General features: G+C 40.5%; 2 protein-coding genes across 5 annotated transcripts in view; one reads left to right on the top strand and one right to left on the bottom strand.

The window, feature by feature from the left end:
* The window catches only part of ergic1 (endoplasmic reticulum-golgi intermediate compartment 1), a 28,040-nt gene extending 20,802 nt beyond the window's left edge, over positions 1-7,238 (bottom strand). Inside the window, exon 1 of one of the 4 annotated variants that reach the window (XM_061786671.1) lies at positions 7,104-7,238. In XM_061786671.1, the coding sequence (XP_061642655.1) occupies positions 7,104-7,123 (20 nt within the window). In that variant the 5' untranslated portion in view covers positions 7,124-7,238. The remainder of the gene's footprint in view (positions 1-7,103) is intronic. The other 3 variants (XM_061786672.1, XM_061786669.1, XM_061786670.1) reach the window with 3 other exon arrangements.
* A 5,611-nt stretch (positions 7,239-12,849) lies between these two features.
* On the top strand, positions 12,850-15,796 carry dusp1 (dual specificity phosphatase 1). Its single transcript, XM_061788151.1, has 4 exons — positions 12,850-13,462; positions 13,671-13,816; positions 13,904-14,123; positions 14,740-15,796. The coding sequence occupies exons 1-4, from the start codon at positions 13,048-13,050 to the stop codon at positions 15,093-15,095; spliced, it is 1,137 nt and encodes a 378-aa protein (XP_061644135.1). The 5' UTR covers positions 12,850-13,047; the 3' UTR covers positions 15,096-15,796.
* The last annotated feature ends 992 nt before the right edge of the window (positions 15,797-16,788 follow it).

Genomic DNA, 16,788 nt, shown 5'->3' with positions numbered 1-16,788 from the left:
GACAAGGGCAGCCAGGTCCCAAGTGCGGATCTTAAGAACTCTAAAGAGGGTCACAAACAAAGTTGGTGTTCAGTTGGGATGGGAATAAATCAATTTGTCGTTAAACTGCTAAGAATTAATTTGATTGTAAGGTTTTGAGTTATCGTGCTTTAAAGCAATTGGGGCATACTGGAGTGCACTACTTGGCTGCAACCAGCAGAGGCGCTGCTGATTCAATCTCAACTACATTGTGGACTTCAGAAAAAACAGAACATTAGTAGCTATGTTGAGCTACATCCTCGATATGGAAATTCCTTTGTGCAGAATAATTTTGCTGTGTACAACAATCGTTCAGAAGATTGAGAAAACATTCTCCCAAACATCCATCGATTTTCTGAGCCGCTTATCCTCACAAGAGTCGCGGGAGTGCTGGAGCCTATCCCAGCCATCATCGGGCAGGAGGCGGGGTACACCCTGAACTGGTTGCCAGCCAATCGCAGGGCACATATAAACAAACAACCATACACACTCACATTCACACCTACGGGCAATTTAGAGTATTCAATTAACCTACCATGCATGTTTTTGGGACGTGGGAGGAAACCGGAGTGCCCGGAGAAACCCACGCAGGCACAGGGAGAACATGCAAACTCCACACAGGCGGGGTCGGGGATTGAACCCCAGACCTCAGAACTGTGAGGCAGACGCTCTAATCTCCCAAACATTGAAAAAAAAATTGCTGATTAATTGAAGTGAATTTTCCCTACAGTTGATCAAGGAAACTTTGTCACTTATTATTTGTGTAGAACTTATAAATACGCTGCAATTTTTAGCATTTTTATTATAAAGGGTGCTAAAATATCTGACTGAAAATATAATGCTTTTCACGGCACCAGGGATAGAGCTAGACGCACTGTTTCGCATTGATTGGTTGACAAGAGAACTGGAAGCCTTTTTTTCTGTGTTACAACAGAATTAATTAAATGGTTTTAAAAACAAAACAGTGCAAGTCAAATGATTAAAAAGAATACTGCAATTACAATGGAAGGACGATTAAAATTCATGTTTCTTGTGACCACGCTGCACTGTGTGCCATGTCACTTTTATTGGTATACACTAGACCATCTCGCTGTTACGGTCGGATGTCACACTAATATTAGAGGCTGAGCTGCATTTATCTTATCCGGACTGTACTGTGGTCAATTAAACTATACTTGTATTGTAAAAATTTATTTTTCACAGTACAAAAACTCAATTTATCGAAAAACCAGACCAGCTGATGTACAGATGTGTTGTTACACAATTTATCTGTCTCGTGTGAGAATTTTCATAATGAGTCACGTGCCATGTGACAGACGCAGATGTTGCAATTAGACATTTTTGGCAACAATGTGTCACATCACTCATTCTGCATACAAGTCTTATTATAGATCCATAAAGGCCATTCATCATGTAAGCAAAAAAGGATAATAAGAAAGTCGATGACAAACCAACAAAGGGTTAAAGTGACCCCACTTTGCATGTGTTACAGCAAGACGTTTATGTATGTTCTGCTGAAAACATAATGACTATGCTCAACAACAGTTACATTGTCTGTGGTCAACATTTTAACACCAGTGATTACTGTTGTCATGTATTCATTTTCAGAACAACATTTCTTTGTTGCCCCTCTTTCTTTTCCAGCACTTGCGCATCTCCACTTTTCATGATGCGATTAAGATCAGCTGTGCATTGTGTGTGTTCGGTACTCTCTTCAGGGAGATGACATATTTGATACGCACATTCATTTCCTCTCCTGAGAACACTATGTAATCATGAATATTAATGTTGACTCAGAGAGGCCATCTTTGACGCTTGTAATATCCTGAATTGCGGTCAGCACGTTTACTTGGCTCCGTCACTTCTCTGCTCGCTCTCGTGTGCACAGGCTAAGTTGTGTTGTGATTAGTGAGGACATTGTGTACTGTCCACTCTCTGCTGACCCAAACAAATGAAAACACAGTGTTGCTTTTTAAAGAAGGAACATTATCAAATGGTTCATACGAAGAAAATGAAAAATGAGTCATTATGAGTCAGTTATTCACAAGTCCTTAATAAAAGTCCCCCCTCCACACACACACACACACACACACACACACACACACATCTTGAGCAACACATTTGCCTAGGACTTAATGCACATATGATGCACCGATAAAAGAAACAATTAAAACACTGAATGGAGATCAGGACCTGACTCGTGTGACTCACTTTAGCTTAATATATTAGACTGAACAGAAAATTATTCCAAGAACATTTCAAAAGATGACTGAAGTTTAATCAGTTCTGTAAATAATTTCATTAAGGAGAAAAACAGAAACGTTGTGTATATCCAAAGCCACCACAATGTTGATTACTATACAAAATACTACTTAAATAAGGAGAGTCTTAGCAGTCAATTGGCATGGAAGATGAGCTATACCACACTGGCATTGAAAAGAAAGTTCATAATTTGAGAATCAACCATCCCATTGAAAATATATATTTTTTAAATAAATATTTTATTAATTGTTCATTAGCTTTGCACACAACCAATCAACACGCTAACTTAGCTACAGCAGCATAGAAGACAGAAAGTTTCTCAAATATAGAAATGGGCAGGTTACATTAGGTTAGCTCAGAGCTTTTTGTGTGTTTTTAAAAAAGAAGATAATAATGGCTGACACAAATGGCAAGCCAGTAGTTGGCAAGGTACACTAATTAAACACCACCGAGTGACATTTGGTGTCAAGCCAATTTGTGTGAATGAATAAAGTAATGTGGTTCAAAGCATATATTTTTCAACGGCCAACAGTTCTTGGTAGTCTATTATTATTATACGGTATATTACACCCAAAAAACCCATAGCGCCATTGCCATCTAAATAAATGACCTGAATGAAACCAAATGTTTAAAGCTTCTTAAGTCTTCACCAAGCAAACTGCACCTTTGAGTGAATTTGTGGCACATACAGTGCAGTCACCTTAAACAACTCAGGACAGAGCACCTTTTGTTTGAACCCACCCACTTTTCAAGTGAGCAAAAGTATTGGAACATGTGAACGATGGGTGTTTCCAGTTGCTCAGGTGTTGCCTTTTAGATTGATTGCTTAAATATAAGTGCTTGCTTTTGGCTTTGGGTTTCAACTGTGAAAACTGCATTTGCTGTTAAGCAAACATGAAGACCAGAGTGCTGTCTATGGGAGAAAAGCAAACCATTTTGAAGCTGAAAGAAGAGGGAGAATCGATCAGAGCTATTGCACAAACATTGGGCATAACAATTAGGAATGCCCTGAAAAAGAAACTACTGGTGTACTGAGCAACAGACATTGAACAGGTCGACCAAGGGTATCAACAACAGTTGATGACAGAAACGTGAGAACTGTGAAGAAACCTCCAAAGACAACAGTGACATCACTGCCAACCTCCAATCCACTGATCGAAGAAAGCTTTGAGAGAAGGAATATACAAGCCATACCAAAAGATGCAAGCCACTCATCAGCAAAAAGAATCGGAAGGCTAAAGAAGTACAGAGTTGAGCCACTAAAGTTTTGGAATGAAGTTTTATGGACTGATTGAGACCAAGATTAACCTCTACCAAAGTGATGGAAAGGCCAAAGTATGGAGAAAGAAAGGATCTGCTTATGATCCAAAGCACTCAAGCTTATCTGTGAAGCATGGTGGAGGTAATGTCATGGGTTGGGCTTGCATGGCTGCTTCTGGAAGAGGCTCACTAGTCATTATTGATGATGTAACTCAGGATGGTAGCAGCAGAATGAATTCTGAAGTCTACAAAATCATTTTGTCAGGCAATTTTCAGAAAAATGCATCCAAACTAATCGGGAGAAGCTGCATCATGCAACAATGACCCAAAACACAGACTTCATCAGAAGGGTAAAGTGGAAGGTCTTAGACTGGCCAAGTTAATTACCTGACCTTACCAATAGAGCATGCATTTTACCTCCTGAAGAGGTGACTGAAGGGAGAGGCTGCAGTACCGGCCTGGAAACGCATTTCAAATGAAGAATGCAACAGTCTGGTGAAGTCAGTGGGTCGTAGGCTTGATGCAGTTATTACAAGTAAGGGTTATGCCACCAAATATTAAATGTTATTCACTTTAAGTTAATTTAATAATGTCTGTTTCAATACTTTTGCTCACTTGAAAAGTGGGTCGCTTCAAACAAAAGGTCCTCTGTCCTGAGTTGTTGAACACATATCGAGATGTAAATACCATGAAATAAAAGCTGGAGTTCTGAACTTTTGGCTCATATTCATCTTTTGATCTGAAACCTAAATGTCTTCAGTATACAACAAAAACAAAGGAATTGACCTTGCCATTCCAATACTTTTGGAGGGGACTGTATAAGGGAAAATATTTTGTACATGTGGGGTGGTTTAATACTAAAGAAAACATTATTAAATGATGTCATCAAACTTTTGTTCATGTTCATGAGAAAGCACGTTTGATGCAGTTTGTGTAATCAGACATCCTGTGTGCCACATCATTCTGGGAAAATGTATGCTTGAAGTTGAACCTATGGTGCAATTGACTAGTGTGAGGTGTGACACTGTGCTGAAACCTACGCTAGTTAATTGGTCAATGGAGTTCTGGCCCAGTGTTGTAATGCAAGTTTTGTACTCGTCTGTGAAACATTTAAACAGGATCTGACCATCTGATAACCCCCATTACACAACCACACTATCACAACCCAAAACTAAACACGAGATTGTTACATTGCCTAACAATACATGAGGCTGTACACGATCAGGATTTTTGGGGCCGATCACCAATCAGCGAGTTTAAAAAACCGATAACCGATCCGATCACAAGATGGAGGAATGTCTCTATTTAAATGACCTGTTCATTTAGTGTATATACTTGTGTACTTAATTGCAAAAAAAATTTGTTATTTACAATCAATAATGTATCTTTGTTCCTCTATTTATGCCAGTGAGGAATAGTGAAAGACAGAACAAATGAATGGTCTTCTATTCGATGGCAGTAATTAACGTATCCACTTTTTGTGACATTTTTGTTTGTTAGTGTGCCGTGAGATTTTTCAATTGTAAAATATGTTCCTTGCCTCCATAAGGTTGGAAATCACTGCTCTAGTCAAAGCGTGTATTCTAATCAGTCAGGTCAAACCAACATTACAACGTGACAGAAATAATGGGTGCTAACTTACTGTAATTAAATTAATTTTTCATTAAATGACTTCACCCACACCGAAACTTTAGAGCTTGATTCGACAAAACGGCAGCATGTTTACGTCCAACCGTTCGTGCTACCGCTAGCTTGCTAGGCTACATAACATTTTATTGCCTGCTTGTGAGCCATATCGTATTAAAAGTACGTGAACATACCTCAAGCAAGTCTTAAACGAACGTCCTCTCTTGCCCTGAGCACCGGTGACCACCAACACACGTTTTCCCCCATTTTGTCCTTATAATACAGTTGAGCCAGCTCACTCCCCTCTTGTTGTCGTCGCCACGGTAACGAGTGTATCTGGTCGCATTTGAGTTGACGATAAAGCCCAATGATCGTAAAAAACGAGATGCGGTGGTATCGGAATAAAATATTTTATTGCAGTAGTTTGACATAGCGCAATCGTGAAAGAGCAAATTTGTCTTGTAGTCTGATCCAGGCATTACGTGTTGTCCGTCCATCTCAGACGTGTTGTCTGTCCCACACCGCCGACGTTTTTTGTTGTTGTTTTTTTTAAATAACTTCATTGGCCGTCAAATATTTACAGTACTACGTCAAAAGATACGCGACAAGGCTAAAAATAAACTAGCCTTTGGATTCAAATATACTGTGCACGATGGCGACACGGAGTTAATGTCTTTGCGGAGCATTGATCGGATCGGCAAGGCAAATTATGACATTAAAGCCGATCAGCATTAAATGCTCAATATCGGCCGATATCGATCAGCCGATAAAAATCAGTGTAAAGTCTACAATACACCTATGGTGACCAACCGTCACAGTTATGAACTATGATGATCTTTAAAAATAATAATAAAATAATAAGAATAAACATTTGTAAAAAAAGAATATAGCTATTACTGTATATTGGCTTTAAAGAAAACACATTATGGATTTCTTTTTCACAATTGAAAACAGTTACCAGGTGATTTAACAATTCTGTGACATGTTTTTAAAAATACCCAAAGGATTAAGTTTGGCTGGTATTTGGCTGTCTACTCTCCCAGCAACAACAAAAAAAGATAATATTTTTCAAAAATTAATTTAAAAAAATCTACATATTGCACTGTGGAAAATGGACCCCAGCCTCCATATCCATGGGGGTTAATTTACACTCTTACACCGGTTATCAGATGCAAACACTGGTAACATGGTTAGCTAGTGATAACCTGTATTAACAATGCAGCTCTGCTTACCTTAAGGCTTTCTCATGATAGTGCTTTAAAAAAAAAAAAAAAAAGTAAATACTTACATAATATGCTAACTTTCATAATTCAAAAAAGTCAGTCAAACTTAAGGAATGACGAGGGGTGCCTTGACAGAACACATTGCTGATGCTACCCTCTACTCTTATTAGTGACCACAGTGCTAGTTTATTGTACCAGTACTGTACCCTGTATTGTTTTGATTGAGGGTGTGCAACGTGCATTAATGACAGTTTCAACAGCTATTGTGAAGAGTCTGGTGGTCTGTTATCAGTGTAGAGGTTCTGCAATGGCAAAATGCTGCTTTTTGCTGGGAAACTTTTAGGCTTTGATATGAGAATTTAATTCCCAACGCATCACTAGTACGCAGAATTAAATACGAACTAAATGCGAGCAACGTTAGCCTCTGCGTCCTGAAGCTAGTCCAATCCATTTTCTCTACGCCTAGTGAACCAAAAGGTGGTCGAGGAAACGCACTTAAGGATGGAAGGCAGAAATGGGCATCTATAAAAATAATAATATTTTTTTTAAAAAACATGCAAATAATGTCACAATGAAGCCTAGTCATGCCAGATGTGACCACCGGAGGAACGTTGACTCTGTCGTTCGTCACCGTTCATTCTCTCAAGGAGCTCCAGGGATGCTAACTAAATCCTCACATCCAAACCAAAATAGAAGCGGAAGCCGAGTACTCACCTCCTGACATCGAAAGGCATGATGCTTGCACAATCTCCGGGGGACAAAATCACAAACAGAAAGCGTAAGGGTCTTCTTAAAAGCTACCGGTTGCTCATCGGTAACCGGGGATGACGTCAGTTTAGGACGCTTTGCACAATGTGATTGGCGGGGAGCTGCTTCCGCTTGGTCATGATTCTACTTCCGGTGGCGATGAACGCTGAAATAGGGAATAAAAGTCTCCTTTTTTATAAAATAATGTTAACTACACAAATAAATAAATAAATAAAACTAAATAATGCTTGACTGAAGTTTATCTTTCGTCATCAGTGTCAAGGAGGAGGATATATGTCTTTTTGTATGTAAATTTGAGAGCCATGGACCAGCGATTCCCTGACATTATCCAATGACACTTACTTTTTTTTTATGACATATATCTTTTTTTAAATCTGTCTATGCCAACGATGTATAGTGATATCAAACAATTAAATTCCATTAGAAGGCAGAAAGTACACTAAAGCTGCATGTCCACGTTGCCATTCACACAACAGAATCATTCATGGCTTCCTGTGAATACATCACCTATGTGTTCATGAAAACAAGAGCAGGTTTCACAGTAAAGAAGTGAAAATTGAGGGGAGGTCATCATTATTTCTGTTTTCATGTTTTTGTGACATTTTTGTTTCAGCATTTTTGCCAGTCCCTTGCATGGCAGCTTCGACTCATTGGTGTATGAATGCATGTGTAAATGGGTGAATGTGAGGCTTTATAAAACGCTTTGGACACCGTATGGTGTAGATAAACTGATATGTAAGTGCATTCCATTTACCATATTACCATCGTTGTATGCTGTGAGATTTTTCCTAGGTGAAATGGGTGCTTTGGCTTAAGGTTGGGAAACACTGCCATAGACGCAATGCAGAAAATGATGACTCATAATTGAATATTATTGTGAATATTTATCTCAAAAATAAGATACTACTCATTTTAATTGGAATATTGTATCCAGGCTCACATTAAATACTCACATTATCACTGTTCACTTTACATTATTAAACAATGACGTGTGCCGTATATAGGAGTACAGATGTATATTTTTCACCTTAACACGGCAAAGCAGAAACAAAAGGTTCCCTCGTGATGATTTACATTACCAAATTATGTGTCATCCTCTTATTATTATTATTATTATTTATTTATTTTATCCTATGCAAAAGGTATTCAGAAAATGTATCACGTTCTGACCAGAAAATGTGTCATTTGTTGGATATAGGCTGTGTGCTTTCCCATGATTGCTCAGGGGTTGCCTATAGTGAGAATGTCAGTAAATTAGTAGGGATGACAGCAAGTGACCGCAAGAATGGGGCTGTCGCCTGTCTCACTTCCCTTTCTGCTGTGAAGACTTTAGTTTACGGACAGTAATTACTGGGATTGGAAGCATCAGCTCTATTTTCAGGCCTTGGTTTAAAGTAATTGCTTAATTTTTATTGTAGGAGAATATTTCGCATTGAAACATAAACCTAATTGAAAACTTTTCACTCTGTTAATGGTCAATATTAAGTGTCCTTTTTGTTGTTGTTGTTGTTTTTTGCTTTGCTTACAGTACCCAACTCATCACGACTTGGCGGAAGACACATTCATTTAGGACAAAATGTTTGGATAGAGATTGGCTGGCGACCAGTTCAGGGTGTACCCCGCCTCTCGCCCGAAGATAGCTGGGATAGGCTCCAGCACGCACGCGACCCTCATGAGAATAAAGCGGTACAGAAAATGGATGGATGGATGTACGTTTGGATACAGACTGTCTCCACCCCCTACTCCTGTGGAAAGTGTGTAACATTCCTAGTCTGTTGCATTTGGTTTACTGTTGACTCATCTCACAGGAGCGTTAGGTTAAACCGGCTGGAGAGTTTTTGCACTCTGTTGAGATGAGTTACGTTTTCGGCCCTTTAGGTTTCCTTCCACCCCTCACCCCCTTTCTCATAGAACATGTCCATTATCCTTTCTTTTGCTGAGGTAAAACCCAGGGTGACCATAGCACAGATGTGGATTCGGAGGGTTGATACTCCTACTCAGGTTTCTCTAAAGTAAGAATGAGGTCATAGCCCTAATCTTTTGAAAAGAATAAGTTAAACTTGGTACACATACAAGTACACCAAGATAAGAGCATGCTAAAAAACTGGATTTATGAATAGATGTACACTGTTAAACATTCCTGTAAATTCTACACTTATTTACCACGTACTATACAGTAAAATACCTTAAAGGGATTATACAGTAATTAACTACAGTTTCCAGTGTATCATGGGATGTGAGCCATCCCATTGGCAGGAGCAAATTGTTGCTTTTGCACAGGGTCACCTGATTCAGGTAAGCTAATCAACAGCAAATACTGCTCAATACTTTTAATGATTTGCATCTGGTGGATGAGTAATGGTGCATGACTCCAGAATCAATCCGTGAGGCATGTTGAGCTGAAACTCAAAAATCATGCTGAAGAGGAGTCAATATACAGCCACAAGACCTGTTTTTAAGAGTCTTGTCACTGAACACTCGTTACACAACAAAAAACACTCTGGCGTTACCCTATGCAGCTTCAAGTCACACCCTCCGCCTGTTGTCAACAATTAACCTCCTGCATGACGATGAGACAGCAGTGCTCAGTCTGAGTAATCGAAGCAGCGAATGAAAAGGGTTTCTCCGAGTGAGTGTCATCAATGTGAAATAAAGCTTCATTCTGGACATTGAGGTTACATTTCCCCTGTCTCAATTACGTCACAGCTGACAGGTTGAAAATATGTCCATCTGCTGTTGTCTTCCTGGAAGACCCATGTTTTGGTACTCATGGTGTGGAAATTTACTGGACTTGAGGTTTCTATACAGTGATTAACTTTTATGGTTTGCCTTCACTCTCGGGGCATTGAACATTATGTACCCCCGACTAATAAAAACAAAGAATAAATGTTTATGGCCCCCGTGCCAGATATTTACATATTATTTTCTTATTTGTCACGAGGCAAAACAGAAATCCAGTTATACAGTAACATCATGGAAAATTCGACAAATTCCTCATTTACTGGAGTGCAGATAGTAACACCGAAATACAGGACAGCATATACTCACTGTACAACAGTTAATATGCATGAATGATAGAAAAAAAAAAGTTGATAGCTATATAGTTTTAGAATCTTCTGCTTAAAAAACGTGTAGGTATACATTTAAATTTTGTTTGTAATTTTGTGTGTGTGTGTAAGAATTTATGTATTTATTTCATCCAGTTACAAAGCAAGAAAATAGCTAATAAAACCCAGAGATGGAAAATAATACAGTACTAAAATTGTCGACTTTGTATGTAGCATTGTCAAATAAAATTAATTGTGTTTATAGTATAATTTACCTCAAAGTGATGGAAAACATGACTTTACTAGCATTTGTTTATGCTCTTACACACACTCTATACATACTGTACAACCATTGGTTTCAGTGAGTAAATACAGTACAGTACCTTACAACAATATCTAAGGTGTATATTGATTATCTTAAGTGTAAAACACTCCAATATTTATACACATTTGAATCTGTAAATGTAATAATTGTCTTTAACTAACAATAGACAACACATCTATTCATTCACCAATAGTAATTTTTACGAGTTGCGTAACAATGAGTATGTTCTTGATATGAAGTCACCACCAAGGGATTAAAATGGCTATACATAAAAGTCAACACGAGTGGTGGGAAGTAATCAAATACAAGTGTTTTATTCCTGTACATAAGTAGATATTTCAGGTGTCTGTACTTTGAGTATTTATTTTTCTGTTGACTTTTCATCTTGACTTTTTCTTTACATTTTACTCCTTACTTTGTTGAAATATTCTTGTTACTTTTATCAACCTCCACGGATGACGGCATGTTATACCGGTAAAAAAAATAATAATTGAAAAACGACGAAGAAGAAAAGTAAATAGAGAGTGGTACAATCGACCACGATTGAAATCTTGATCAATTTAAATTTGGTGGTCTTATAAGGTGGAAAAAAAACCAGGGACAGCAGTGACATGGAAGAACGTGAATCCGGGATCATTAAGGATGACAGCAACAAATTCGGAAAAGAAAGATATTCCCCACCCATGGCCTGATTTAAGGCTGCAAGAATGATTTGTGGTGAATTTGTTGTCTTGTGTCAGCCTAAAAAACCCCACCTTCTGGCATCCACAAATTATCTATCTAGTCAGAAAAAAACACAACTAAAGATAAGGTGTATTCTTTCAATGTGCAATATTATTATGCAATAGGTTTTTTCACACACTATACAGTACATACTGGCAAATCATAATTCACGAGTTAGCCATTATATCTATCCATCCAGTCATCTTCTTTTATAGTCAGTATCATACTATTTATGTAACACAATGGGCTCTATTTTCATGACTATAGCGCAACTTTTGGCCCAGTTTTGGTTATTTCGTGGAGCGGTGTACCCCCAGCGCATTTCAAAGTGGGACATCTCCACTGGTGTGGGCGACCTCATGGACTTGATCGATCCTCACCCATCGTTCGTACCACTGTGTGTGCTGGCCAGTGAGATGATTTAAAACGATGTAATAATCCTAATAATAATACATGGGATCAATATATTGATTTAGACAATGATTCAGAGGGTTTGAAGTCTGCTGTTCACATATTTATGAATGAAATACGTCTGATCTACCACCACACATATGTCCACGGAGCTCAGCATCTGTTTGCCGGCATCTTAAACAAATTCACCAAAATCCCGTTATACCAGCGGTCTCCCTTGCGCCAAATGTTAGACGTGGTCTGAGCAGGCGTAAGTTTAGACCGACTTTCAGTCACCAAGTTGTCACGTCAAAGGACACACCCTCGTTGCGTTGGTGCAGCCCATCTTGGCCAAGACTGGTATGCAATAATAGCAAACACGCCAGCAAGCCTTGCGCTTACATAACAATCAAGATATGCCACTATTTGTCAATAGACAATATTTATACTGTATTAGGACCAGAGACCAACATTTTTACTTTGGTGGTTATTCTTATACGTATTAATATGGATGTATAGTTGTGAATACTGCTGCTGTGACAATATATGAGCCCCTAAGGGATGAAAAAAGTATCTTCCTTTCTGTCTGTCTGTCTCTGTCTCGCTCACATTTTTGTCTGTTCACAACATTGGGACAGCTGTGGAACACATTGTTTTGATAGGATAGCCTTAGCCAATGCTCACTACTTCTTGATTTATATAACAACAGCTTTTTTTTTTTTTTTTTTTTAAATCAAAATGGGTATTGTATCTATTTTTGTTTGTACTTAAATATTTTTCAGAGTATAATTTTGTACTTTCACTTAAATTAAAGAAGTCGAATCACTACTTTTACTTTTTGCAGAGTATTTTTTTCCCCCACACAAATATCTGCACTTCTACTTAAGTATACGTATGCCATCTTTGGTCAACAGCTAAAAAGTTGCAGCAATGGAAGATGTGTGGAAAAAGTTTCATCCACTTCACTTGCTCCGTGCCGGCCGCGCTGAGCAAGGACAGCTGGGTAATGAAGGCGGACGTGGACGACGTGTGCGTGCCTCAGGCCAAAATGTTCTGAAAGCATGCGCGCGCCCGTGAGGCTAAATTCGCTGCGGGCGGGCGCGTGCCTTTGACGTCATGAAGTCTGTCGGGACGCCAGGCGGGGCGGGCGCGTTGACGTCAGTGGCCTCTCATTCACAAGCTGTGGCCGTATATATAGAAAGTGCTTAAACGCGACTCCCGCAGTTACAGAGCCGCAAACTGCTGTTATAGTCACACAAGGAAAGAAGAACAAGCAACAGCGGATACAGACGATACGAGCACTTTTAGTTACTTTTTTCATCTGAAGATTATTTTATTTTTTTTTAAATCGGAACAAAGAGGAGACTCAAGCAGCAGTTCTTCACCGCCTCAAGCTTCAAGCTATATGTATTTGGATTTAACTTTTCTTTGCCGTCGCCCTACTATGGTCATAATGGAGGTGCCCACCATCGACTGTGCGTCCCTCCGTAATCTGCTGGAGGCCGACGCCGACGCTCCGGGCTGCCTGGTGCTGGACTGCCGCTCTTTCCTGTCCTTTAACGCGTCCCACATCGCGGCCTCCACTAATGTCCGCTTCAGCACCATCGTGCGACGACGAGCCAGGGGCGGCCTGGGGCTCGAACACATTGTCCCCAACGAGGACACCAGGAGCCGGCTCCTATCCGGCGAGTACCAGTCGGTGGTGCTTCTGGACGATCACAGTTATGACTTAAGCCAAGCCAAGAAAGACGGGACCTTGATGCTGGCTGTGGCAGCCCTCTGCCGGCACCCCTGTGGAGCAAGTGTCTTTATACTTAAAGGTAATAAAAAGTGCCTCGCTCGTATTTGTTGTGTTTGTGCGTGCGTGGCAACAAATGTGGTTTTCAGCTGTCACCATACCAGCTGGTGCTGCTGTAAACAATTCAGAAATAGAGGCCAGACTCTCTTGTTACAGAGCAGTTGTCCCCTTTTTTTTGGTTTTGCGGTCACAACGTGTGATCTTATTGTGATTATTTTTTGAATCCTCAGGTGGGTTTGACACATTTTCCAAAGAGTATCCAGACATGTGCACCAAGCCATCTCCCTCACCGGGGCTCAGTTTACCTCTGAGCTCCAGCCACCCAGGAAGTGCAGACCCGAGCTGTAGTCCATGCAACACACCACTTTATGACCAGGTTTGTGTCTTTTCTTTTAACACTATCACAGCAAAGAGTTTTTCATTCACTTTCTTGACTGACTGTGTTTACGTTTCCTCTTCCTAGGGCGGTCCTGTGGAGATCTTGCCCTTCCTGTACCTGGGTAGCGCTTACCATGCTTCCCGAAAAGACAGGCTGGACATGCTGGGGATCACTGCCCTTATAAACGTCTCCGCCAACTGCCCCAACCACTTTGAGGACTCATTTTTGTACAAGAGCATCCCTGTAGAGGACAACCACAAAGCGGATATAAGCTCCTGGTTCAACGAGGCGATTGAGTTTATCGGTCAGTACTTTTTTTGACGCTGCTTTCATGCTCTGTTAATAGCACAGTGAGTGCCTGTCACAGCTGCTACCCACAAAAACAAAAACCACCCCCTCCTTCGCTAGTGGATTTCAATTTGAAAAAGTTCCCTCCAAAAACTGACCAGCTGGCTCAGCAATGGCCCTCTTGGTTACATCATCACTGCTCAACTGTAGAAAAGGCCCCACCCAAACACACACCTCCTATTTAAATGAGGTGCCAGGCCATGACAACAGTGGGATTGGCTTGGTTCTCTGCCGTCCTTTTGTTGTGGCTTCACAAAAGGCCATTTCTCCTTACTCACTGGCGGCCTTCCGCCCGGATCAATATGCCTGGGTGTGTGTGTGTGTGTGTGTGTGTGTGTGTGTGTGTGGGATGCAGGGGGTTGGGGGTTGTTCCCCTTCTTTGTGTACATGGGCCACCCCCCTTTTGGTATGACCCCCACAGTCTGACACCCCAGGAGGGCCATTAACTGTGCTCCCGTGTCTTAATGGGCTGTTGAGTTTTAAATAGCAACTGTGAGGACCATCATGTTTCTTGCATGCATAACCTCCCATATCGCAATGTGTTAATTTTGCCGCTCCTTCTCTCTGTACAGATTCGGTTAGGAATAACGGTGGTCGTGTGTTCGTCCACTGTCAAGCGGGCATCTCCCGGTCAGCCACCATCTGCCTCGCCTACCTCATGCGCACCAACCGCGTCAAACTGGACGAGGCCTTCGAGTTCGTGAAGCAGCGCCGCAGCATCATCTCACCCAACTTCAGCTTCATGGGACAGCTCCTCCAGTTCGAGTCTCAGGTGCTAGCCTCCTCAACTTGCTCGTCGGAGGCCGGGAGTCCGGCCATCGGCAACGGCAGCTCCGTCTTTAATTTCCCAGTGTCCATCCCAGTGCACTCATCTGCCAGTCAGCTCTCCTTCCTCCACAGTCCCATCACTACCTCTCCTAGCTGCTGATGTATAGACAATGGGACATGCATATCTTGACTTAAATAACAACTCAACAACTGGTGACTCTTAAACAGTGGTGCTGGTATCACTGCACTAAATGTGCATTTGACTTTGTAACCTTGTTTCCCAACGTCAGTTCAAGGGGAGATGTGGCAGCTACCAACAAAGCAGTATTGATGCATAACTGCTCAGCGAGGCTGTTGGATGTATGTGAATATTACTTTTTTTAATTCAAAGGATTCTGCTACATGATGGCAAATGCTTTTGATAATCACAATCAATTATTAAAAACAAATCAGAGGGCAAATAGCAGTCTCAGGAATGTTGACCTCCCAGATGTCTTTATTTTGCTTCCTAGGTAAGGAGTCTAATTATTAACCTGTGCTGACAAGTTACTGCTTCATTTGAAGAACAATGAATGTATCCCCTCTGTTTATTGTGGATGTGGCAGAAGAGGCCAATTTGAATGCAAATGTATGACTTTGCTGGATGTGACGATCCTGACACGTTGGGGAAAGTGACCATTAAATACCTCATGTTTATGTACTGTGTACTGCAAGGCCTGTGTTGGGCAGGTCGTCTGCAATGATTGCTATATGACATATTTATTGAAGGAAAGTAATATATTTCTCTAGTATACCTATTTTTGCATATGTCCATTTAAATGATTTTTTTATACCACTTTGAATAAATGTGCTTTGACTTTGTATGTTTAAAAGTGATCCTTTCATTTATACTTGTGTGATTTATACTCAATGCTCCACAACCAGCCACATAAATACAGAACTCAAGGACAAGCCAGCAACAACAACAAAACATGGAAACCTATCATTTCAAAGGTACAGTACTATTGGATTTGGATTATTGTGTTGCCATACCTCAGTCAGAAATTAATATAAGTAACATGAGCATCAACGGAGGACATTTTGTACTGAAATATTTTCAATTTCAAAGTTCAAAATGAGATGCAAAAGTATCTTACTGATATTGAATATATATTTCAATCGAATTTACTTTGAGTCCAATAAAACTTAGTGTAGTGTGGGGCATGCCTCTAAATTGCAGCATGAAAAGTTGAGTCTTCTACACAAAGACTGGCTAAGCCTTGTTGCATGACTGATGAAGCCTGCTCAGATGAGAGGCGAAATGTTTTCTAAGACAAACAGAACAGTCCAGTTGCGATCAATTCAATACCCTGAGAATGAAATGACCTGGATGAATGAGAATATTCACAGGTAAACTGAAATATTTAACATGATCAACACCAAGCCTTCAGAATCCAACCAACTGTCTCTCTTTGTTAATGCGATGGAATTTTATTTATTTATTTATTTATTTATTTACGCACAGAAGACTCATGATGTCATGGCGTCCTCTATTATCGGGGTCACACTCCCTCTGTTAGAATTTGTGTGAGGCCCGGACAACGACAGGAGGCCCAAAGAATTGACGAAGGAGCCCTCCCTATGGAGCAACAATAGGAGCAGCTGCAAGGCGTTTGGGAAAAGTGTGACCACTGAAGAGCATTCAGGGCTCAGTCGTGCGCTGTTTTCACATGCCAAAAGCATTAGAGGCGATGGTTCGTTGGGAATGGGTGAGGGGTTTGGGGTGCTGGTGGTGGTGTGTATGGGAGGCTTTTTATGGAGGTGCCCCTGAAACGAAAAGCAATATGTTTGGTTTGCAAATTAGCCACAACTTT

The sequence above is a fragment of the Phyllopteryx taeniolatus genome, chromosome 10 (assembly GCF_024500385.1).
Source record: "Phyllopteryx taeniolatus isolate TA_2022b chromosome 10, UOR_Ptae_1.2, whole genome shotgun sequence".
NCBI classification, from domain to species: domain Eukaryota; kingdom Metazoa; phylum Chordata; class Actinopteri; order Syngnathiformes; family Syngnathidae; genus Phyllopteryx; species Phyllopteryx taeniolatus.
This window is presented reverse-complemented; position numbering and strand designations above follow the sequence as displayed.